General features: G+C 44.6%; 3 protein-coding genes across 4 annotated transcripts in view; 2 read left to right on the forward strand and 1 right to left on the reverse strand.

Moving 5' to 3' along the window:
- The window catches only part of LOC307040153 (uncharacterized protein), a 161,292-nt gene that overhangs the window by 119,339 nt on the left and 18,011 nt on the right, over positions 1-23,942 (reverse strand). Inside the window, exons 2-3 of one of the 2 annotated variants that reach the window (XM_079682747.1) lie at positions 2,437-2,656; positions 1,352-1,792 (exon numbers count right to left, since the gene is read on the reverse strand). In XM_079682747.1, coding sequence (XP_079538873.1) covers positions 1,730-1,792; positions 2,437-2,656 — 283 coding nt within the window. In that variant the 3' untranslated portion in view covers positions 1,352-1,729. The remainder of the gene's footprint in view (positions 1-1,351; positions 1,793-2,436; positions 2,657-23,942) is intronic. The other variant, XM_079682746.1, reaches the window with a different exon arrangement.
- LOC307040133 (E3 ubiquitin-protein ligase TRIM21-like) lies at positions 4,410-11,263 on the forward strand. Its single transcript, XM_079682713.1, has 2 exons — positions 4,410-4,661; positions 9,194-11,263. The coding sequence occupies exon 2, from the start codon at positions 9,203-9,205 to the stop codon at positions 10,844-10,846; it is 1,644 nt and encodes a 547-aa protein (XP_079538839.1). The 5' UTR covers positions 4,410-4,661; positions 9,194-9,202; the 3' UTR covers positions 10,847-11,263.
- LOC307040130 (E3 ubiquitin-protein ligase TRIM21-like) lies at positions 18,121-20,183 on the forward strand (the record flags this gene model as incomplete). The annotated part of the gene is made up of 1 exon (XM_079682710.1): positions 18,121-20,183. The coding sequence occupies one exon, from the start codon at positions 18,121-18,123 to the stop codon at positions 19,765-19,767; it is 1,647 nt and encodes a 548-aa protein (XP_079538836.1). The 3' UTR covers positions 19,768-20,183.

The raw sequence follows: 23,942 nt of genomic DNA on the forward strand, positions 1-23,942 counted from the left end.
TATCCATGCAGGACTTATGATCCAGGACCACAGCAACAGGCACAGCCACGACTCAAGATTCAGGGCTCGCGATCCAGGACTCAGAACCACAGCAACAGGATCATCCATGACTCTGGATCCCGGCGTATATAGACACCAACAAGAAAGAATATTAAGATTGCTGTATATGTTTGTCAGAAATAAGGCCATCAACTGGTTAGCTTAGTTTAGCATAAAGACTGGAAACAGGGGAAGACAAAGCCAGCCTGTCCAAATGTAACAAAATCCACCTATCAGCAGCTCTAAATCCAGTTTGTTTAATCCATACCAAAACAGGAGTAAAAACATGAATAAGACGTTTAACAGGAGATTACGGGTCGGGCTATTTCTGGGCTGGGACCAAAACAAGTTGCCAAATTGTTTTTACATTTCAGTTTTCGTACAGATATATTAAGTACACTTAAATGTGTAATTTCTTGGAAAAAGCAAGGCTCACTATTTTTCCCTTTCTCCTAGTTTACTGTATATGCTAAATTATGCTAATATAAGTGTCTGATAGCCTGTGTCAGTGTGAGCGGTCCGACTGGTTGGACTGCTTCAAAATGATTATTATCTCATTCTTCACTTTGAACACACTCCAGCACTGCCTGTACAGGTGAGACTAACTGACTGCAAACTTCTTGTCCGACTGTGGGAAAAATAAATGTTTTATTAAATATCAAAATTGCATGAAATATGCTTGTAAAGTCTATTTTAATAATGCTCTGTTTATAAACTCGCGCTAATAATTTGAAATGCACAGTCATTATTTTTAAAGAGATGGATGGTGAATAATATCACAATTAAAAATGTTCACTTACATCATGACTTTGTTTTTTATTACAGCACACGTTTTCTGAAATGTTATGTTTGAATATGTGCTCACTTATACAGAAACAGCATAGACATGTGTACACCGGTTAAAACCAGGATCAAATTCTTGTTTTATTGTTGACTTATTAGAGTCAAAGGTTTTTACAGAAGTGAGTTTTGATATGGGTTTGCAGCACTACATAAATCCAAAGAAACTGTCAGCAGCCTTTAATTATAAAATATTCTGCATGTTTTTTTAGGGATATAAATGTTATAATCCTTAACGCAATCATGAATAATCAGTCCATAAATCTGGCTATTGATGATATATGAAAAAACACTTTTTTTCAAAAAAGAGTGAAATTACATTTTGCAGTCCACAGGTAAAAAAAAAAAGTAACCAATATGACCATTTAAAAAAAAAATTGGATTCACATTTAATCTGGTATTATCTAATGATAATTTAGTTAGGAATCAAAGAAGATAGAACTTTCAAAACTTTCAACCATTGGTGACATACCTTCATCGGTTAGCGACTGTCAGGACCTTGACACACACTGATGAACCCAAATGCACGACCCAGAGACAAAGTCTTACATTTATAAAAAAAGTATATTTATTTTCACGGTTCAGGTAATCCTTCTTAACAGAGTAGGTGGTGGAAATAACAAAAGTCGCTGACAAGGAGGAAAAAACTCGCATAACAAAAGGAGGAATTATTAAAAACTTAAGCCAACAAAATAAACAAAATAACAAAACCTGACATGAGTGAAAAGCAATCCTTTCAGAGCTGAGGCTTGGCACGACCATTCGAGGAAACAAACAAGACGAACTGACACAGGACAGGGGAGAGACAGGACTATTTAAACATGAGGTGAGTGGGAACAGGTGGAAACAATCAGGGGGCGGGGCAGACACTGATGATGGCGGGAAAAACACAGGGGGAGGAAGAAAACAGGGCCTGAAATGAAAGACAAGAGGTAAATACAAAATCAAACAGGAAATGACAGACAAAATACATAAACAAACTAACACATTTGACGAGACACAACAGCGACACAATGCTTGAATAGCACATTCTCTAATATGGAGTTGGCTCAAGGAATAAGAGATTAAAATAAGGGCAGTGTTTGCAAAGACTCAAAACAACCTGTCTGCACAGAGCAAAAAAAAAATGCAATGAAACAGTGAATACATTTGCAATCTCATAGTGCGTCCCCACACACAGAAATATGTCTATGAATACTTCAGTTGTGTGTGAATGAGGTCAAATGACGTGTTATATTTCAATGTGTGTTCATTGAATTATACTGGTAGTGTGTTTCAGGTAGCTTCTGTGCTGAATGGATTGAGTTAAAAACGGAGTATTTGCACTTTTGAGGGATTCGAAAGACTGTTGATAGATGGCCTACTGACTTTGACCTTTAAAAAAAAGAGCACATAAAGACTTACTGATATTTAACTGTCTGACTGACTGAGTGCAAGTAGTGGAAGAAGTATTAAAGAGGCACTATAATGTTTTTGGTGATTTTGCCTTCCCTATAGTGTGGTGCTATATAGGCTAAAATCCCCTGGAGTTTCTCTCTATTTGGTGTGTTAGTGTACCTGAGCATCACTCTGCTGCTCCGACTCTCTGGCGGAGACTCGAGGTCTGCTCACGACCTCCTCGTTGCTCTCTGTGTCGGAGGTGTTGGGAGAATCGGATCCAGGAACTCGTCCCGTCTCTGGCCCCGGAAACGGATCCTTTCCAGATGTTTCCGCATGGTGGGCGCCGTTTAGCCGGTTGTTCTCTACCTGAACATGACTGCCGGCAGCACTGCAGACACTGAAGGAGGACAGGAACACATGATTATTATTGTTATATTATTATATTAAAGTTCCTAGGATATATTTTGATATATTACAACATAAATATACATTTGATTTAACTACATATCAAAGAATAGAACTGAACAGAATCAACATCAGTTAATCTGACACAGAGCTGTAGTTCGTTTACATCTAAGTCCAAAGCCCCCAAAACTGTGTGAATACAAATGAATCTGGTTCTAATATAAACTAAGACTGACCTGAATGTGAGTCAACAATCACGTGTCAGTTCTCTCCAATAAAAACCCTTATCAAACAGTCTGTTCAGGGAGGAGGAAGTTTACATTACATTACATTTAGCTGACGCTTTTATCCAAAGCGACTTACAATAAGTACATTCGATCAGGAAGATACAACCTTGAAGAAAACAGAATCATATAAGTACATCAGGTTTCATCGAGCCAAACATTTCAAGTGCTACTCAACTGGCTTTAGATAAGCAAGCCCTTTATTAGTATATAAGTGCTTTGTTAGTAATTCTATCTCTGGAAGTGGAGTCCAAAGAGATGAGTTTTCAGTCTGAAGAAGATGTGTAAGCTTTCTGCTGTCCTGATTTCAATGGGGAGCTCATTCCTCCATTTTGGAGCCAGGATAGCAAACCCACGTGTTTCTGCTGATGGGAACTTGGGTCCCCCTCGCAGTGCGGGTGCAGCGAGCTGTTTGGCTGATGCAGAGCGGAGTGCACGTGCTGGGGTGTACGGTTTAACCATGTCCTGGATGTAGGAAGGGCCAGATCCATTCACAGCATGGTACGCAAGTATCAGTGTCTTGAAGTGGATTCTAGCAGTTACTGGAAGCCAGTGAAGGGAGCGGAGGAGCGGCGTGGTGTGGGAACATTTAGGAAGGTTGAAGACCAGACGAGCCGCTGTATTCTGGATGAGCTGCAGAGGTCAGATGGCACATGCAGGTAGACCAGCCAGGAAGGAGTTGCAGTAGTCTAGGCGTGAGATGACGGGAGCCTCGACCAGAACCTGTGTCTCTTTCTGGGTCAGGAGGGGACGTATCCTCCTGATGTTGTAAAGCGTGTATCTGCAGCAGCGGGTTGTAGCAGAGATGTTTGCAGTGAAGGACAGTTTGTTATCTAGGGTCACACCCAGATTCCTTGCAGTCTGAGTCGGGGAAACAACAGAGGGGCCGATGTTCATTGTTAGGTCAAGAGTGGGACAATCTTTTCCCGGAAGGAAAAGCAGTTCAGTCTTGTCAAGGTTGAGCTTGAGGTGGTGAGCAGACATCCACTGAGAGATGTCAGCTAGACAAGCAGAGATGCGTGCGACGACCTGGGTCTCTGAGCGGGGAAAGGACAGAATTAGTTGGGTGTCGTCAGCGTAGCAGTGGTATGAAAAACCATGCGGGCTAATGACTGATCCGAGCGAGTTTGTTTACAAGGAGAAGAGGAGGGGACCGAGAACAAAGCCCTGAGGGACCCCTGTAGTTAATTGACAAGGATCGGACTCGGACCCTCTCCAAGTTACCCTGTAGGTGCGGTCTTTGAGGTATGAGGTGAGGAGGGAAAGTGCAGTCCCTGAAACTCCAAGTTCTTGGAGAGTGTGAAGGAGGATCTGATGGTTCACCGTGTCGAATGCAGCAGAAGTGTTTCACCAGCTGCTCTTAAACAGGGACCATAACACACAGCCTGTAAAACTGAAATAAAGCGGAAGGAGGAAATGCATTGATAAAATATTCCTACTTGTGCTCAATACACTGTTTGAAAGCCTCTTGGATCAGTTGTAAAATGCATCGTCACAAAGTTAAATAACAAGTCTCAACAGTTCTTCCTCCACTTCCTCTTGGCAAACTGCCACTGAGAGGTGGAACCACACGGTAACAGAAGAGTTTCAATTTCCCGGAAATGAAAGCTGAAGTTTGTCGGAGCGACAGCAGAGCAGCAGTGTCTCTGTTTCTCTGAAGACACACTCGGCTCAGTAGCTCTTTTCAACTCAGCAGGATCTCTGCAAACTCTGGTGAGTGCACTACAGACACATCACTTAATATTTAGTCAAAGTTGGATTAAAATCTGAATCTGACTGTATTACATCCATTTGACCAGATAAAGAATATTATACAATATAAATGTGTCGGTTAAGATATTAGCAACAGCCAAAAATACAATGTAAACTCTGGGTAAGGAATGTTAGACAGAATACAGCCAAAGCTAGCATTAGCTTAAACTTATTTTCATATTTCCTGTATTTGAAAACATCTTTATAAATGACTGTATTAAACAAAGTAGTATCTAAATATTAGATTTGTTCTGGACTGTCCAAAGCAAGGTATCTGGTGTTATGTTACAAGTTTTTGGAATTACTTATAAAAAGCATGACATTTACACATTTCTTCTTATATGATTGTGACACACTGTGGTGAGCAGCCTTGAGCTTTGAACCCTTCTTTCTCAGCCGCACTGTTTCTGTAATAACTGCTCTCGGCCTTTATACAGCTGATAACTTTACTGTAAACTATTAACTTCAGTGATGCTCAGCAAGGAGGTTTCACTCCTCTGTTCAACAATGGCAAAATCCCCCAAAACGAATAGAGCTTACACATTGTGTTTTTTAGAGTTTAAACTAAATGCTGCTATGATTTTCCAGATTTTATTTATAATATTAACGACTTTTTTGAAAAACAATGTTTTTGGTTGTTTGTTCTACGTCTACAACATCTGAACTGCACGTTTGAGCCATCTTTAACCCCCTGGTAGATAGAGCTGATTCATGCTAATAACATAACTTATGCTAATTGTGCAAATTGCCCGAAAAGTTAGCATCCTGCAGTCTCTATGTGCTGGGGAACTTTACTATACATTTCTAACATTAGACGTTGGGCTTGTTCACATTTTCACGTTCGTAATCTCTAAGCAAGATGGCCGCGCCTGTGTTGGCAGCTCGTCATTTTCGCTTCCTACCTCTTCTGTTTTTCGTGGTTTTGTTTGTAACGTCCTTTCTAAAAAGTGCCAAATCGGCTAGAGTTTATGCTCGTCAGACTCTGCTGGATATCGGTTTCTCAGCGTTATCCCCCGTGCAACACCACTATGATTTCTGGAGCGCTCATGGCGCCCTACGCCAACATCTGCCTCGGGCTGTCTGGGCTCCCTGCCCTGGCTGCACCCGGACGAAGCGTACGCGAAGACGGGGTAGACGAGCGGGCGTTTCGGTGAGACTGAGAAATCTTACCTGTGATCGTCCCTGGTCTGCACTCCTCGCCGTATCCACGGCGGCTGGCTGTACTGTGAGACCGTCCTGTCTCCGTCCAATTCTACCTGCCTCCTCGATGCAGCTCCCGGCTTTCGTCCCGGTAAGAAGACGCGCAGTGTTCTCCAGTGTGGCTTCAGTGCCTGGGTGTCTGCGTTCTCTACCTCGGGCTTCCACCATCGGGAGGGCCGGCTCCGATAACATCAGCGTGGGTCTGTTGAATGCCCGTTCAATCGCTAACAAATCGTTCGCTCTGAATGATCTCTTCACATCTAAGGACTTGGACTTTCTGTTCATCACGGAGACGTGGCAGAAGACCGAGGAATTTGCTGCTCTCAACGAACTATGTCCCCCGGACTGCTCTTACTCCTGTGTCCCGCGAACAACAGGCCGAGGCGGGGGCCTTGCCATAATAAACAGGGACGGCTTCTCTACACGTTCAGTGAGCTGCGGAACTTTCTCCACTTTTGAGGTCTCAGTCTCCAAAGTTGGTCGCGCCAACCCTTTCTACTGCATTTTGATCTATCGCCCTCCGGGCAGAAACGCAAATTTTATTACGGATTTCGGACATTTTTTAGCTTCCATCATCCGCTTTGATAGAGTTTTGATGGTTGGGGATTTTAACGTTCACGTCAACGATAGCTCGGACTCCTTTGCTGTAAACTTTTTGAATGTCACAGAATCATTTAACTTTACGCAACATGTTTCTGGTCCCACCCATGCAAAAGGTAATACGCTTGATCTTGTATTTACTACTGGTTTAAAGATTAATTCGATTTGCACTGAAGAGTTGACTGTCTCTGATCATTATTGTGTCCTGTTTAACACACTGTTTGATAATGACGTTGTTCTGGGGAAGCAAGTTAAATGCTCGCACGTTATCAACAGCCTGACAGCGAATAAATTCGCCTCTAAATTTGACAGCAACATAGTAAACCCCTCCCATGTCGACATAGATCTCATGGTTAACTCCTTTAACACCCACTGCTCTAGTATTCTAGACGAGGTCGCCCCCATGCTTACTAGAAAGCTGTTAGCAGTTAACCACTCCCCCTGGTTAAATGAAAACATCTACAATTTTAGACGAAAATGCCGTAAAGTAGAGCGTCTCTGGAAATCTACCCATCTCCAGGTGCACCGCCTTTACCTAAAGGACCTTATGTCTGAATACAACAACATGGTTAGAGATGCCAGGGCAGCCTACTTCTCTGATATCATTACATCCAGTAAGCACAATCCTAGCATCCTGTTTAAGACCATCAACAACATTGTTAGTTCTCCTCTCCCCCCCATCCCTGTTTTCTCAAATGAGGATTGTAATGACTTTCTCTTGTTCTTTGTAAACAAGGTTGCGGATGTGAGAGCCAGCATTTCCCCCTCCCTCTCCCCCCTCCCCACCTGCCCAGCCAGGCATTCAACTTTGAACTGTTTTGCCCCTATTTCCCTTCAAGATCTCATTGACATAGTTAATTCCATGAAACGCTCTTCCAGTCCACTAGATGTCATCCCCACCTCCATCCTGAAAGAAGCAATCAACTCTGTTGGCCCCGGTTTGGTTTCCATCATTAACTTTTCTCTTGAATCTGGCTCTGTCCCTTCATATTTTAAGCAGGCGGTTGTCGAGCCCCTCCTTAAGAAACCTAACCTGGACCCCTCTCTCCCAAAAAACTATAGACCTATTTCTAAGCTGCCTTTCACATCCAAAGTGCTTGAAAAGGTTGTTGCGAACCAGCTCAACGCTTTTCTGGCCAACACTAACACCCTAGATAAATTTCAATCTGGTTTCCGCACGAAGCATTCCACTGAGACTGCACTCCTCAGGGTCTCTAACGACATCCTGATGGCTGCAGACTCGGGTGAATGCGCTGTGCTGATCATGTTAGACCTCAGCGCAGCATTTGATACTGTGGACCACAGCATCATGCTGGATAGGCTTAGAGAGTGGGTGGGCATTTCAGGGAGAGCCCTAGATTGGTTTTCCTCATATCTCGGAGGAAGGTCATTCTCAGTGGCCGTTGGTCCGTTCACTTCTGACCCTGCTCCCCTACCCTGTGGGGTACCACAGGGTTCCATCTTGGCCCCACTCCTCTGGGCCTTATATTTGCTCCCCCTTGGCTCTATCATCAGCAGCTTTAAGGGTGTGTCCTACCACTGCTACGCTGATGATATCCAGCTGTATGTGTCCTTCACTCCGCAAAACATGCAGAAAATTAACATCCTACTGGACTGTCTAGCTGCCATTGAGGGCTGGATGGGGAGAAATTTCCTCCAGCTAAATGCGGCGAAGACAGAGGTACTTATAATTGCCTCAGACTCCCTAGCAGCCAAGGTAAAAAACCTAATGGGGCCCCTCACCACCAACGTTCACCCCCACATCAGAAATCTTGGGGTGTTCTTCGACCAGGCTATGAACATGGACAAACATGTTTCCTCACTGACCCGCAACTGTTTTTTCCACATCCGCAACATCGCTAAACTCAGGTCCATTGTGTCTCATGCAGAGCTTGAAATGGCTGTCCACGCATTCATATCATCCCGGTTAGACTACTGTAATTCACTTTTCACCTGTCTCAGCAAAGCCTCTGTTCACCGTCTGCAGCTGGTTCAAAACGCTGCCGCCCGCTTAATCACCAGGTCTAAAAAATCCTGCCATATCACCCCCATTCTAGCCTCCCTGCACTGGCTACCAGTTCATTTCAGGATCCAGTACAAGATCCTGATTATCTCATACAAAGCTCTAAACGGCCAAGCCCCAGCCTACATCAGCGAGCTCATTCCACCACACCAAAACACTCGTTCGCTGAGGTCCTCTGACCAGGGGCTTCTGGCAGTGCCCAGGACCCGACTAAAGACCAGGGGGGACCGGGCGTTTGGGGCGGCCGCCCCTAGACTCTGGAACGCACTTACCCCGGTCCTGAGATCGGCTCCCTCCCTCAACCTGTTCAAGGGACACCTAAAGACGCACTTATTTAAGCAGGCGTTTGAGCAGTCTTAGGCCGTTCATCACGTCACTGTCCTGTCACTGTCGATCACTGGTCCTCTTGCACTTGGTTTCATGTTTTGTTTTTAAGTTTTTATTCTATTTTCCTGTCATGTTATGCTTTGTTATTATTATGCCTTAGTGCCATATTGGCCTAATTGTTTTGACTGCTATATTTTGTACAGCACTCTGTGCATTCGTGCTGGGAGGGGTGCTTTAGAAATAAACTTTTACTTACTTACTTACTTACTAATAGGACTCAAATAGACATGGCAAATAAACAATATGTCATTAAGTTGTGTTTCTTCTCACGTTTTGTCCTCAGAGTGTAGACATGTCTGCTGCCAGCTGTCTACTGACCGAAGATCAGTTTCTGTGCTCCATCTGTCTGGATGTGTTCACTGATCCAGTCAGCACACCATGTGGACACAACTTCTGTAAAGCCTGCATCTCTCAACACTGGGATAGAAATGTCCCGAGTCAGTGTCCCAACTGTAAAGAAGTTTTCAACATAAAGCCTGAGCTGCAGGTCAACACTTTCATCTCTGAGATGGCTGCTCAGTTCAGAAAGTCAGCTCAACAGAAAGCCAGCAGCAGCAGCTCAGAGCAACACGTTGTCAAACCAGCAGAAGTTCCCTGTGACGCCTGCACTGGAACCAGACTGAAGGCCCTGAAGTCCTGCCTGGTGTGTCTGGAGTCCTACTGTGAGACTCACCTGGAGCCTCACCTGACAAGAGCAGGCCTGAAGAAACATCAGCTGATCAACCCTGAGGAGAACCTGGAAGGCAGGATGTGTGTGAAGCACGATAAACTGCTGGAGCTGTTCTGTAAGACCGACCAGGTGTGTGTCTGCATGCTCTGCACCTATTCAGAGCACAAGACACATGATGTAGTTCCTCTGAAAGAAGGATATGAAGGAAAGAAGGCTGAGCTGGGGAAGACAGAGGCTGAAATCCAGCAGATGATCCAGAAGAGACGACTGAAGATTCAGGAGATGAACTGCTCAGTGGAGCTCAGTAAGGAAGGAGCAGACAGAGAGATAGCAGATGGTGTTCAGGTCTTCACCGCTCTGAAGGAGTCTGTTGAGAGAAGCCAGGCCGAGCTCATGGACACCATCAAAGAGAAGCAGAGAGAGACAGAGGAACAGGCTGAAGGCTTCATCAAAGAGCTGGAACAGGAAGTCTCTGAGCTGAAGAAGAGAAGCTCTGAGGTGGAGCAGCTCTCACGCTCTGAAGACCAGCTCCACCTCCTCCAAAGCTTCACGTCCCTGAACGCTGCTCCACCCACCAAGAACTGGACAGAAGTCAGGGTCCGTCCACCTTCATATGAGGGGTCTGTGAGGAGAGCTGTGACTCAGCTGGGGGAGACGCTCAGGAAACAGATGAAGAAGCTGCTCTCTGAGGTGGAGCTGAAGAGGGTCCAGCAGTCTGAGGTGGAGGTGACTCTTGATCCTGATACAGCACATCCTGACCTCATCCTGTCTGATGATGGAAAACAAGTGAAAGATGGTGATGTGAGGAAGAATCTCCCAGACAATCCAGAGAGATTTAATCAGTGTGCTAATGTCTTAGCAAAGCAGAGTTTCTCTTCAGGAAGATTTTATTACGAGGTTCAGGTTAAAGGGAAGACTCAGTGGGATTTAGGAGTGGCCAGAGAGTCGATCAACAGGAAGGGAATCATCACACTGTCTCCTCAGAACGGTTACTGGCTGATATGGTTGAGGAACGGAAATGAGTACGAAGCTCTCGACCCTGATGTCCGTCTCTCTCTGAAGTCTCAGCCTGAGAAGGTGGGGGTGTTTGTGGATTATGAGGAGGGTCTGGTCTCCTTTTATGATGTTGATGCTGCAGCTCTGATCTACTCCTTCACAGGCTGCTGCTTCAAAGAGAAACTCTACCCATTCTTTAGTCCTTGTAACAACGATGGTGGTGAAAACTCTGCCCCTCTGATCATCTCTCCTGTCAATCACACCGAGTAGAACAACCCTTTGATTTGAAATCAGGTTCAATATCATTTAATGTTAGAAATAAATGTGTTTTATGGGATGGGCGTTGTTTATACTTTATTATCAGATTGTGATCAATGCATTTTTTTCTTTAAATGTTTTCGTTGCTACTAAAACAGCAAACCAATTTGACTACATATATTGAAACGATCTGATGAATTCTAAAAACTCTATAACCTGCCTTTGAAATCATCTAGAGAGCAACACATTCAAAATGAGAAGCTCTTGTACTTTCCATGTCTTGATGCTAAATCTATCACTTGTATTGTGTAATCATAGATTATATAGGAAATGATGCATATTGGCTCACACAACTGAAGACCATTTTATGAATAAGTCTCAAAAATAATAATTATCTCTTTTCTCTGGAATAAACAAAGTCAAATTAAAGTCTGATGATTTTTGTTATGTTTTTGCTTGTTGTGTAAAAAAAAGAGAAAAAAACAGCTGATTTTATTAAAACAGCACCAAATAATATGAAGAAGAACACCATGAGCTGTTCTCAGATGAGCTGAACATACCTCTTCACAGGTGAGATAGTGTAGTAGGAAGTAGAGATGTCCCGATCCGATCACGTGATCGGGGATCGGAGCCGATCACGTGATTTTCAAAAGATCGGAATCGGGGGGAAAAAAATCGGGGATCGGGATTTTTTAAATTTTGTATTCAATGTTACAAAACAAAAATGACCATGTTCAAGTCTTAAAGTCATCCTGAGGCCTTAGTTTTTGTTTCAAATTACACAACATCATGTATGTGTTGCTTCTTTGGGGCTTGTTTTCATAGACCTGCTTATTTCTCTCAAATCTGGCAACAGAGTGGGCGCAGTGTCTAATTGTAGCAGTAAGCTAACGAGTACTGAAAGCTTTATTTTGTTTTGATCCAATGCTGCACAACTGAACTGATCCAATGCTGCTGTGAAAGAAAGAAGCTATATCCATGTTGGATAGAATATCCAATTTAAATTAAAAAAAATAACCTTAAGTGACAACTTGAATGCTTTTTTTTCTCTTAATGCATTGCATAAAGATCGGATCGGGAAAAATCGGTATCGGGAAATTGTCAAAATCAAAAGATCGGAATCGGATTGGGAGCAAAAAAAGGTGATCGGGACATCCCTCGAAGCTACCCATCTTCCTGAAGCAAAGGATTTGTCAAGGGGAGAACACTGAGGCATGAACTCAATTGCACGACTCAAAACTCAGACTCAGATAGCGTTTCAAAATAAAGACTTTACTGGAATTTGCACAGTAATAAAACAAGGAAAACAAAACCACTCTTTCGAGGAAAACTATAATGCGATCTATAGCATAGGTCCGTGAAAGGTCCGTGAAAAGGTCCGTGAGGTAAGCCGATACGTGGTCTTCGAGAGACAACGAACTGACAATTAACAGGAGGGAGCTAACACAATATATACACAGGTAAAGGGGACACAGTTGGAAACAATCAGGGCGGGGAAAATAATCAAGGACGCAGGAGACAGAAAAGGGGCGGGGAGCGTGGAGGCCTGAAATGAGAGGAAGAAATAATTAAGGGTATAGACATAAGGCACAAGACAAAGGGACATGACAACTCTAACATAAAGAATAAACTTTCACAATAAGTTTCTTGGACATGACAGTACCCCCCCTTCTAGGGACGGCTCCTGACGGCCCAGGCTCCTCTGAGTTGAGGCGGTCAAAATCCTCAATGAGGCTTTTGTCCACGATGAAGCGGGAAGGAATCCATTGCCGCTCCTCAGGACCATAACCCTTCCAGTCAACCAGTAACTGTCGCCCTCTACCCCTTTTCCGACTAGCCAATAGTGACTTGACCGTGTAAACCGGACCTCCATCGATCATCCGGGGGGGCGGGGGGGGTTTGACGGTGGGAACCATAGCGCTCTCCTTCAATGGTTTTAATTTCCCTACATGGAAGGTGGGATGTACCTTCATGGCCCTGGGAAGCCGTAGTCTCACTGAGACTGGGTTTATGACCTTGGTGATGGGAAAAGGACCCACAAACCGGGGAGCCAGTTTTCGGGAGAGTACGTGGAGGGGAAGGTCTCGTGTAGAGAGCCAGACTTTTTGGCCTGGCTGGTATACAGGGGCTGGTCGGCGTTTTCGGTCTGCTGCTCTTTTAACCAGTTGTGAATTCCTGCAGAGTATCTTCCTAGCCGCAGCCCACACGCGCCGACAACGCCTGACCAGAGCGTGGGCAGACGGGACCGTGACCTCCCTCTCCGTGGCTGGGAACAGTGGCGGCTGGTAGCCATAAACACAGTGAAACGGGGACAGGCCCGTGGCAGAAGTAGGGAGGATGTTGTGTGCATACTCAACCCAGGTGAGGTGCTCGCTCCAGGAGGATGGATTCTGGGACACCAGGCAGCGCAGGCAGGTCTCCAGTTCTTGATTTAGGCGCTCTGTCTGGCCGTTAGACTCCGGATGATATCCAGACGAGAGACTGACCGTGGCACCGATGAGGCTGCAGAACTCCTTCCAGAAGCGTGACACAAACTGGGGGCCCCGGTCGGAGACAATATCCTTAGGGAAACCATGAAGCCGAAACACATTCTGCATCATGACCTCCGCCGTTTCCTTAGCTGAGGGCATCTTTGGCAGAGCAATGAAATGTGTCATTTTGGAAAATCTGTCCACTACCGTGAGAACTGTGGTTTTACCTCTAGAGAGGGGCAGGCCAGTGACGAAGTCCATGGAGATCTCTGACCAGGGCCTGTTGGGAATAGGGAGTGGTTGTAATAACCCTATTCGCGACCTGGAAGAGGTCTTGTTTCGAGCGCAGATAGGGCACGCCTCCACATACTCCTTCACCTCCTTCTCCATGGATGTCCACCAGAAACGTTGTTTAACAATGAACATAGTTCTCTTGACTCCGGGGTGACAGGTGAGCAGCGAAGTGTGAGCCCAGTGGATCACCTGTGGTCGCTCGGCCTCCTGAACAAAAATCCGGTTAGGCGGGCAACCCCTTGGTGCAGGAGCTCCAGCATTGGCACGTATTACCTCCTTCTCCACTGGCCAAGTCAGCGCTCCTACCACCCGGTTCAATGGGATGATGGGTTCCGGCTCCTTGGCTGCAGGCACAGGGTCAAACAGACGGGACAGAGAGTCAGGCTTGACATTCTGAGACCCCGGCCTGTAGGAAAGAACAAAGTCAAAACGGTTGAAAAACAAGGTCCACCTAGCCTGGCGGGAGTTCAGTCTTTTGGCCTTTCTGATGTACTCCAGGTTCTTGTGATCGGTCCAGACCACAAAAGGATGCTCGGCTCCCTCCAACCAATGCCTCCACTCTTCCAACGCTAACTTCACGGCCAGCAACTCACGGTTTCCCACGTCATAATTTCTCTCTGCCGGGGAGAGCTTCCTGGACAGGAAGGCGCAGGGGTGAAGTTTGTTGTCCTTCTGTTGTTGCTGGGAGAGGACCGCTCCCACCCCCTCGTTGGAGGCATCCACTTCCACCACGAACTGGCGAGTGGGATCCGGCATGGTAAGTATGGGGGCAGTGGTGAACATCTTTTTCAGCCGAGAAAAAGCCTCCTCAGCCTGAGGAGACCACACAAAAGGCACCTGAGGGGACGTGAGGACATGAAGAGGGGCTGCAATAGCGCTGAAGCTCCGCACAAAACGTCTGTAAAAATTAGCAAAGCCTAAAAACTGCTGCACCTTTTTGCGAGAGTCAGGGGTAGGCCAACAGGCTACTGCGCTAACCTTCTCTGGGTCCATCATAACCTGACCTGGGGAAATGATGAAGCCCAAAAAAGTGACTGTTTCCACATGAAATTCACACTTTTCAGCTTTGACAAACAACTTATTTTGGAGCAGTTTCTGTAGAACCAGGCGGACATGTTGTTTGTGGGTGTGAAGGTCAGGGGAGTAGATCAGAATGTCGTCCAGATAAACAAAAACGAAACGGTTCAGAAACTCCCTCAACACGTCGTTGATCATAGCCTGGAAGACTGCAGGAGCGTTTGACAATCCAAACGGCATGACCAGGTATTCATAATGTCCTGAAGGGGTGTTAAAACCCGTCTTCCATTCATCGCCCTCCCTGATCCTGACCAAATGATAGGCGTTCCGCAGGTCTAATTTGGTGAAAACCTTGGCATCCTGAAGCTGCTCGAAAGCGGACGAGATGAGAGGGAGGGGGTACCGGTTTTTAACCGTAATGTCATTGAGAGGTGAGTAGTCGATACAGGGCCTAAGAGACCCATCCTTTTTGCCCACGAAAAAAAAACCTGCCCCTGCTGGGGATGAGGAATGACGAATAAGCCCTGTCTTGAGGGAGGCATCAATATAGTCCTTCATGGCCTCTTTCTCAGGTCCTGAAATTGCATAAAGTCGACCCTTAGGAATGGGAGACCCGGCAATTAAGTCAATAGCACAGTCATAGGAGCGGTGAGGAGGAAGAGCCAGAGCTTTGGACTTACTAAAAACTTCACTAAGGTCGTGGTAGCAGGAAGGAACTGAAAGTACATCCGGAAGATATATTTTTGGGACTGTATCCTGCCTAACACTCCCAGTGTTACATCCCCTGTCAATCTCTGCTACCTGCTTAAAACAGAGATCAATGCAATTCTTTCCCCACCCCTCCACCCTCCCAGATTGCCAATCTATGTGAGGGTTATGAAGTTTCAACCAGGGAAACCCCAAAATGAGTGGATGTTGGGCTGAGTTAAATAAGTGAAAAGACATTGTCTCATGGTGGTTATCATTACATCTTACTTCTAAAGGCTCCGTTTGGTGAGTCACTTTAAACAACAGCCGCCCATCGAGAGCACTCGCTTCAAGAGGCTGGGGTAGAGGTTTAGTTTTTATGTCCCATTTTTTAACTAAACCCCAATCCATAAGACTTTCGTCCGCCCCTGAGTCAATGAGAACACCATGAGTAACTACATTGTCTGTATTTTTACCTGGATCCGGGTCAGGGTGCGAGGAGGAAAGTCAGAGGAAGAGATCCGGCTCACCAACGTACTCCTCTTCATTGGTGAGCCTCCTCTTTTACCGGACAAGCCGCTTGTGGGTGTCCGCGCTGCCCGCAGTAGAAACACAGACCTTCCTTGAATCGACGCTGACGTTCTGCCAGCGACAGCTTGGCGCGGCCCAACTGCATTGGCTCCTCCACGGAGCCAGGGGGCGCTGTTGTCCGGAACGCAGGTGGTGAGGGGTGACGGGGCCTCCAAGAAGAAGTAATATCCAGCGGCGAGCGTCTCCTCTGGAGAGGTGGATCAACCGCATCCTTGGATTTATTCCTTCTCCTCTCCGTCAAACGATTGTCTATACGTAAAGCCATGGATATGACAGAGTCCAAATCAGCGGGCAGATCGAGAGGCGCCAGCTGGTCTTGTAAAGAATCCGAGAGACCGCTGACGAAAGCGTCAAACAATGCAGCGGAGTTCCAGCCGCTGTCGGCTGCCTTAGTCCGGAACTCGATGGCGTAGTCAGCCACACTCCGCTGATGTTGTCGCAGCTTGATCAGAGCCCGAGCTGCTTCCCTGCCCGGCGTGGTTTGATCGAAGGTCTTCCTCATAGTGTCTATGAAGTTTTCCAGAGACCCGCAGATAGGCGAGCCTCGGGACCATTCTGCCGTGGCCCACGCTGCTGCTCGGCCGGAGAGATGAGAGATCATAAAAGCCACTTTGGAAATGTCCGTGGGAAAAGCAGCCGGTTGGTGGTGATAGTGTAACTCACACTGCACGATGAACGGCCGGCAGCCTTCTGAGTCCCCGGAGTACCTTTCGGGTGGAGCCAGACGCATGGAAGCACTGTGCGGCTCAGTAACCCGGTTGGGATCGAATCCGGTCACCGCTGGAACCGGAGGAGTCGTAGGAGGAGAAACAGCCTGCAGGTGAGTGAGCACACGCTGAACCTCTGCTGCCAGTAGATTAACTTGGGTCGTCAACGATGTTTGTAGTTCCCCCTGGCTGCTGGTTAGATCCTGCACTCCCTGCTGCATGGTGGCCATACGCTCCTCTTGTTGCCCAAGACGTTGGCCCTGAGAACGGATAGCGTTCTTAATCTGATCTGAGTCGGCTGAGTTCATTTTGATGGTCAGTTCGTACTGTCAAGGGGAGAACACTGAGGCATGAACTCAATTGCACGACTCAAAACTCAGACTCAGATAGCGTTTCAAAATAAAGACTTTACTGGAATTTGCACAGTAATAAAACAAGGAAAACAAAACCACTCTTTCGAGGAAAACTATAATGCGATCTATAGCATAGGTCCGTGAAAGGTCCGTGAAAAGGTCCGTGAGGTAAGCCGATACGTGGTCTTCGTGAGACAACGAACTGACAATTAACAGGAGGGAGCTAACACAATATATACACAGGTAAAGGGGACACAGTTGGAAACAATCAGGGCGGGGAAAATAATCAAGGACGCAGGAGACAGAAAAGGGGCGGGGAGCGTGGAGGCCTGAAATGAGAGGAAGAAATAATTAAGGGTATAGACATAAAGCACAAGACAAAGGGACATGACAACTCTAACATAAAGAATAAACTTTCACAATAAGTTTCTTGGACATGACAATGACTTCATTAAACAAAGTAGTATCTAAGTATTAGATTTGTTCTGGACTGTCCAAAGCAAGGTATATGGTGTTATGTTACAAGTTTTTGGAATTACTTATAAAAAGCATGACATTTACATATTTCTTCTTATATAATTGTGACACACTGTGGTGAGCAGCCTTGAGCTTTGAACCCTTCTTTCTCAGCCGCACTGTTTCTGTAATAACTGCTCTCGGCCTTTATACAGCTGATAACTTTACTGTAAACTATTAACTTCAGTGATGCTCAGCAAGGAGGATTCAATCCTCTGTTCAACAATGGCAAAATCCCCCAAAATGAATAGAGCTTGCACATTGTGTTTTTTAGAGTTTAAACTAAATGCTGCTATGATTTTCCAGATTTTATTTATAATATTAAGAAGTGACTTTTTTGAAAAACAATGTTTTTGGTTGTTTGTTCTACGTCTACAACATCTGAACTGCACGTTTGAGCCATCTTTAACCCCCTGGTAGATAGAGCTGATTCATGCTAATAACATAACTTATGCTAATTGTGCAAATTGCCCGAAAAGTTAGCATCCTGCAGTCTCTATGTGCTGGGGACCTTTACAATACATTTCTAACATTAGACGTTGGGCTTGTTAACATTTTCAGGTTCGTAATAGGACTCAAATAGACATGGCAAATAAACAATATGTCATTAAGTTGTGTTTCTTCTCACGTTTTGTCCTCAGAGTTTAGACATGTCTGCTGCCAGCTGTCCGCTGACCGAAGATCAGTTTCTGTGCTCCATCTGTCTGGATGTGTTCACTGATCCAGTCAGCACACCATGTGGACACAACTTCTGTAAAGCCTGCATCTCTCAACACTGGGATAGAAATGTCCCGAGTCAGTGTCCCAACTGCAAAGAGGTGTTCAACATAAAGCCTGAGCTGCGGGTCAACACTTTCATCTCTGAGATGGCTGCTCAGTTCAGACAGTCAGCTCAACAGAAAGCCACCAGCAGCAGCTCAGAGCAACACATTGTCAAACCAGGAGAAGTTCCCTGTGACGCCTGCACTGGAACCAGACTGAAGGCCCTGAAGTCCTGCCTGGTGTGTCTGGAGTCCTACTGTGAGACTCACCTGGAGCCTCACCTGACAAGAGCAGGCCTGAAGAAACATCAGCTGATCAACCCTGAGGAGAACCTGGAAGGCAGGATGTGTGTGAAGCACGATAAACTGCTGGAGCTGTTCTGTAAGACCGACCAGGTGTGTGTCTGCATGCTCTGCTCTGTTTCAGAACACAAGACACATGATGTAGTTCCTCTGAAAGAAGGATATGAAGGAAAGAAGGCTGAGCTGGGGAAGACAGAGGCTGAAATCCAGCAGATGATCCAGAAGAGACGACTGAAGATTCAGGAGATGAACTGCTCAGTGGAGCTCAGTAAGGAAGGAGCAGACAGAGAGATAGCAGATGGTGTTCAGGTCTTCACCGCTCTGAAGGAGTCTGTTGAGAGAAGCCAGGCCGAGCTCATCGACACCATCAAAGAGAAGCAGAGAGAGACAGAGGAACAGGCTGAAGGCTTCATCAAAGAGCTGGAACAGGAAGTCTCTGAGCTGAAGAAGAGAAGCTCTGAGGTGGAGCAGCTCTCACGCTCTGAAGACCAGCTCCACCTCCTCCAAAGCTTCACGTCCCTGAACGCTGCTCCACCCACCAAGAACTGGACAGAAGTCAGGGTCCGTCCACCTTCATATGAGGGGACTGTGAGGAGAGCTGTGACTCAGCTTGGGGAGACGCTCAGTAAACAGATGAAGAAGCTGCTCTCTGAGGTCCAGCTGAAGAGGGTCCAGCAGTCTGAGGTGGAGGTGACTCTTGATCCTGATACAGCACTTCCCTATCTCATCCTGTCTGATGATGGAAAACAAGTTAAACATGATGATGTGAGGAAGAATCTCCCAAACAATCCAGAGAGATTTAAAACTTGTCCTAATGTCTTAGCAAAGCAGAGTTTCTCTTCAGGAATATTTTATTGCGAGGTTCAGGTTAAAGGGAAGACTAAGTGGGATCTAGGAGTGGTCAGAGAGTCGATCAACAGGAAGGGAAAGATATCACTGTCTCCTCAGGATGGTTACTGGACGATAGTGTTGAGGAATGGAAATGAGTACCAAGCTTGTGCTGTTCCTCCAGTCCGTCTCTCTCTGAAGTCTCAGCCTCAGAAGGTGGGGGTGTTTGTGGATTATGAGGAGGGTCTGGTCTCCTTTTATGATGTTGATGCTGCAGCTCTGATCTACTCCTTCACTGGCTGCTGCTTCAAAGAGAAACTCTACCCATTCTTTAGTCCTTGTGACAACGATGGTGGTAAAAACTCTGCCCCTCTGATCATCTCTCCTGTCAATCACACTGAGTAGAACAACCCTTTGATTTTAAATCAGGTTCAATATCATTTAATGTTAGAAATAAATGTGTTTTATGGGATGGGCGTTGTTTATACTTTATTATCAGATTGTGATCAATGCATTTTTTTCTTTAAATGTTTTCGTTGCTACTAAAAGAGCAAACCAATTTGACTACAGATATTGAAACGATCTGATGAATTCTAAAAACTCTATAACCTGCCTTTGAAATCATCTAGAGAGCAACACATTCAAAATGAGAAGCTTTTGTACTTTCCATGTCTTGATGCTAAATCTATCACTTGTATTGTGTAATCATAGATTATATAGGAAATGTTGCATATTGGCTCACACAACTGAAGACCACTTTATGAATAAGTCTCAAAAATAATAATTATCTCTTTTCTTTGGAATAAACAAAGTCAAATTAATGTCTGACGATTTTTGTTTTGTTTTTGCTTGTTGTGAAAAAAAAGAAAAGAGAAAAAAACAGCTGATTTTATTATAACGGCACCAAATAATATGAAGAAGAACACCATGAGCTGTTCTCAGATGAGCTGAACATACCTCTTCACAGGTGAGATAGTGTAGTAGGAAGTAGAGATGTCCCGATCCGATCACGTGATCGGGGATCGGAGCCGATCACGTGATTTTCAAAAGATCGGAATCGGAGAAAAAAATCGGGGATCGGGATTTTTTTTTTTTTTTAAATGTTGTATTCAATGTTACAAAACAAAAATGACCATGTTCAAGTCTTAAAGTCATCCTGAGGCCTTAGTTTTGGTTTCAAATTACACAACATCATGTATGTGTTGCTTCTTTGGGGCTTGTTTTCATAGACCTGGTTATTTCTCTCAAATCTGGCAGCAGAGTGGGCGCAGTGTCTAATTGTAGCAGTAAGCTAACGAGTACTGAAAGCTTTATTTTGTTTTGATCCAATGCTGCACAACTGAACTGATCCAATGCTGCTGTGAAAGAAAGAAGCTATATCCATGTTGGATAGAATATCCTTTAAATAAAAAAATAACCTGAAGGGACAACTTGAATGCTTTTTTTCTTTTTTTTCTCTAAATGCATTGCATAAAGATCGGATCGGGAAAAATCGGTATCGGCAAATTGCAAAATCAAATGATCGGAATCGGATCGGGAGCAAAAAAAGGTGATCGGGACATCCCTAGTAGGAAGTGTGCCATAATGTTGTCTATAAGGTTTTGGGGTGTGTGAACAGCTGATTTGAACACTGTGCTACATCATGAGGGACATCTGAGGACGACCTTTAGAGGAGTTCATTACAAACTGTGGTCATATGAATACATGCTCTCAATAAATAACTACAGACTGATGCTGAAGATGATAACATTAATACACGAGCACATTGAAATCTAAGTCTGATTGCTCCCACCTATGCCACATTTCCCCAGCACTCGCCTCAATACCAAAGACACAGGTTCATTCATCTTTATTTGTAAATGTCAAAAATATCAGGTCTTTTTCAAAAGCACTTTTTTCCTAACATGCACTCCAACAAATGCTAAACTCTGGTTTCAGACAGAGGGTGAAACGAGATGCTGCAGCACAGGCAGTATTAGAAAAATAAAGAGCTTTTTGAACATTAAAGCATGGAGACATGTAGAGACACTACATACTGATATACACCTGAACATCAGCAGGAGTGGACTCTTTAAAGTAGAGACACTACATACTGATATACACCTGAACATCAGCAGGAGAGGACTCTTTAAAGTAGAGACACTACATACTGATATACACCTGAACATCAGCAGGAGAGGACTCTTTAAAGTAGAGACACTACATACTGATATACACCTGAACATCAGCAGGAGAGGACTCTTTAAAGTAGAGACACTACATACTGATATACATCTGAACATCAGCAGGAGAGGACTCTTTAAAGTAGAGACACTACATACTGATATACACCTGAACATCAGCAGGAGAGGACTCTTTAAAGTAGAGACACTACATACTGATATACACCTGAACATCAGCAGGAGAGGACTCTTTAAAGTAGAGACACTACATACTGATATACACCTGAACATCAGCAGGAGAGGACTCTTTAAAGTAGAGACACTACATACTGATATACACCTGAACATCAGCAGGAGAGGACTCTTTAAAGTAGAGACACTACATACTGATATACACCTGAACATCAGCAGGAGAGGACTCTTTAAAGTAGAGACACTACATACTGATATACACCTGAACATCAGCAGGAGAGGACTCTTTAAAGTAGAGACACTACATACTGATATACATCTGAACATCAGCAGGAGAGGACTCTTTAAAGTAGAGACACTACATACTGATATACACCTGAACATCAGCAGGAGAGGACTCTTTAAAGTAGAGACACTACATACTGATATACACCTGAACATCAGCAGGAGAGGACTCTTTAAAGTAGAGACACTACATACTGATATACACCTGAACATCAGCAGGAGAGGACTCTTTAAAGTAGAGACACTACATACTGATATACACCTGAACATCAGCAGGAGAGGACTCTTTAAAGTAGAGACACTACATACTGATATACACCTGAACATCAGCAGGAGAGGACTCTTTAAAGTAGAGACACTACATACTGATATACACCTGAACATCAGCAGGAGAGGACTCTTTAAAGTAGAAACACTACATACTGATATACACCTGAACATCAGCAGGAGAGGACTCTTTAAAGCAGAGACACTACATACTGATATACACCTGAACATCAGCAGGAGAGGACTCTTTAAAGTAGAGACACTACATAGTGATATACACCTGAACATCAGCAGGAAAGGACTCTTTAAATTAGAGACACTACATACTGATATACACCTGATCAGCAGGAGAGGACTCTTTAAAGTAGAGACACTACATACTGATATACACCTGAACATCAGCAGGAGAGGACTCTTTAAAGTAGAGACACTACATACTGATATACATCTGAACATCAGCAGGAGAGGACTCTTTAAAGTAGAGACACTACATACTGATATACAGCTGAACATCAGCAGGAGAGGACTCTTTAAAGTAGAGACACTACATACTGATATACACCTGAACATCAGCAGGAGAGGACTCTTTAAAGTAGAGACACTACATACTGATATACACCTGAACATCAGCAGGAGAGGACTCTTTAAAATAGAGACACTATATACTGATATACACCTGAACATCAGCAGGAGAGGACTCTTTAAAGTAGAGACACTACATACTGATATACACCTGACCATCAGCAGGAGAGGACTCTTTAAAGTAGAGACACTACATACTGATATACACCTGAACATCAGCAGGAGAGGACTCTTTAAAGTAGAAACACTACATACTGATATACACCTGAACATCAGCAGGAGAGGACTCTTTAAAGTAGAGACACTACATACGGATATACACCTGAACATCAGCAGGAGAGGACTCTTTAAAGTAGAGACACTACATACTGATACACACCTGAACACCAGTGGGAGAGGACTCTTTAAAGTAGAGACACTACATACTGATATACACCTGAACATCAGCAGGAGAGGACTCTTTAAAGTAGAGACACTACATACTGATATACACCTGAACATCAGCAGGAGAGGACTCTTTAAAGTAGAGACACTACATACTGATATACACCTGAACATCAGCAGGAGAGGACTCTTTAAAGTAGAGACACTACATGCTGATATACACCTGAACATCAGCAGGAGAGGACTCTTTAAAGTAGAGACACTACATACTGATATACACCTGAACATCAGCAGGAGAGGACTCTTTAAAGTAGAGACACTACATACTGATATACACCTGAATATGAGCAGGAGAGCACTCTTTAAAGTAGAGACACTACATACTGATATACACCTGAACATCAGCAGGAGAGGACTCTTTAAAGTAGAGACACTACATACTGATATACACCTGAATATGAGCAGGAGAGCACTCTTTAAAGTAGAGACACTACATACTGATATACACCTGAACATCAGCAGGAGAGGACTCTTTAAAGTAAAGACAATACATACTGATATACACCTGAACATCAGCAGAGAGGACTCTTTAAAGTACAGACACTACATACTGATATACACCTGAACATCAGAAGGAGAGGACTCTTTAAATTGGAGACACTACATACTGATATACACTTGAACATCAGCAGGAGAGGACTCTTTAAA

The sequence above is a fragment of the Notothenia rossii genome (genome assembly GCF_949606895.1).
Source record: "Notothenia rossii genome assembly, chromosome: 5".
NCBI lineage: Eukaryota > Metazoa > Chordata > Actinopteri > Perciformes > Nototheniidae > Notothenia > Notothenia rossii.

What these genes read in the sequence shown, in the direction of transcription:
- LOC307040133 (XM_079682713.1), top strand. Translation starts at nt 9,203, where the DNA reads ATGTCTGCTGCCAGCTGTCTACTGACCGAAGATCAGTTTCTGTGCTCC.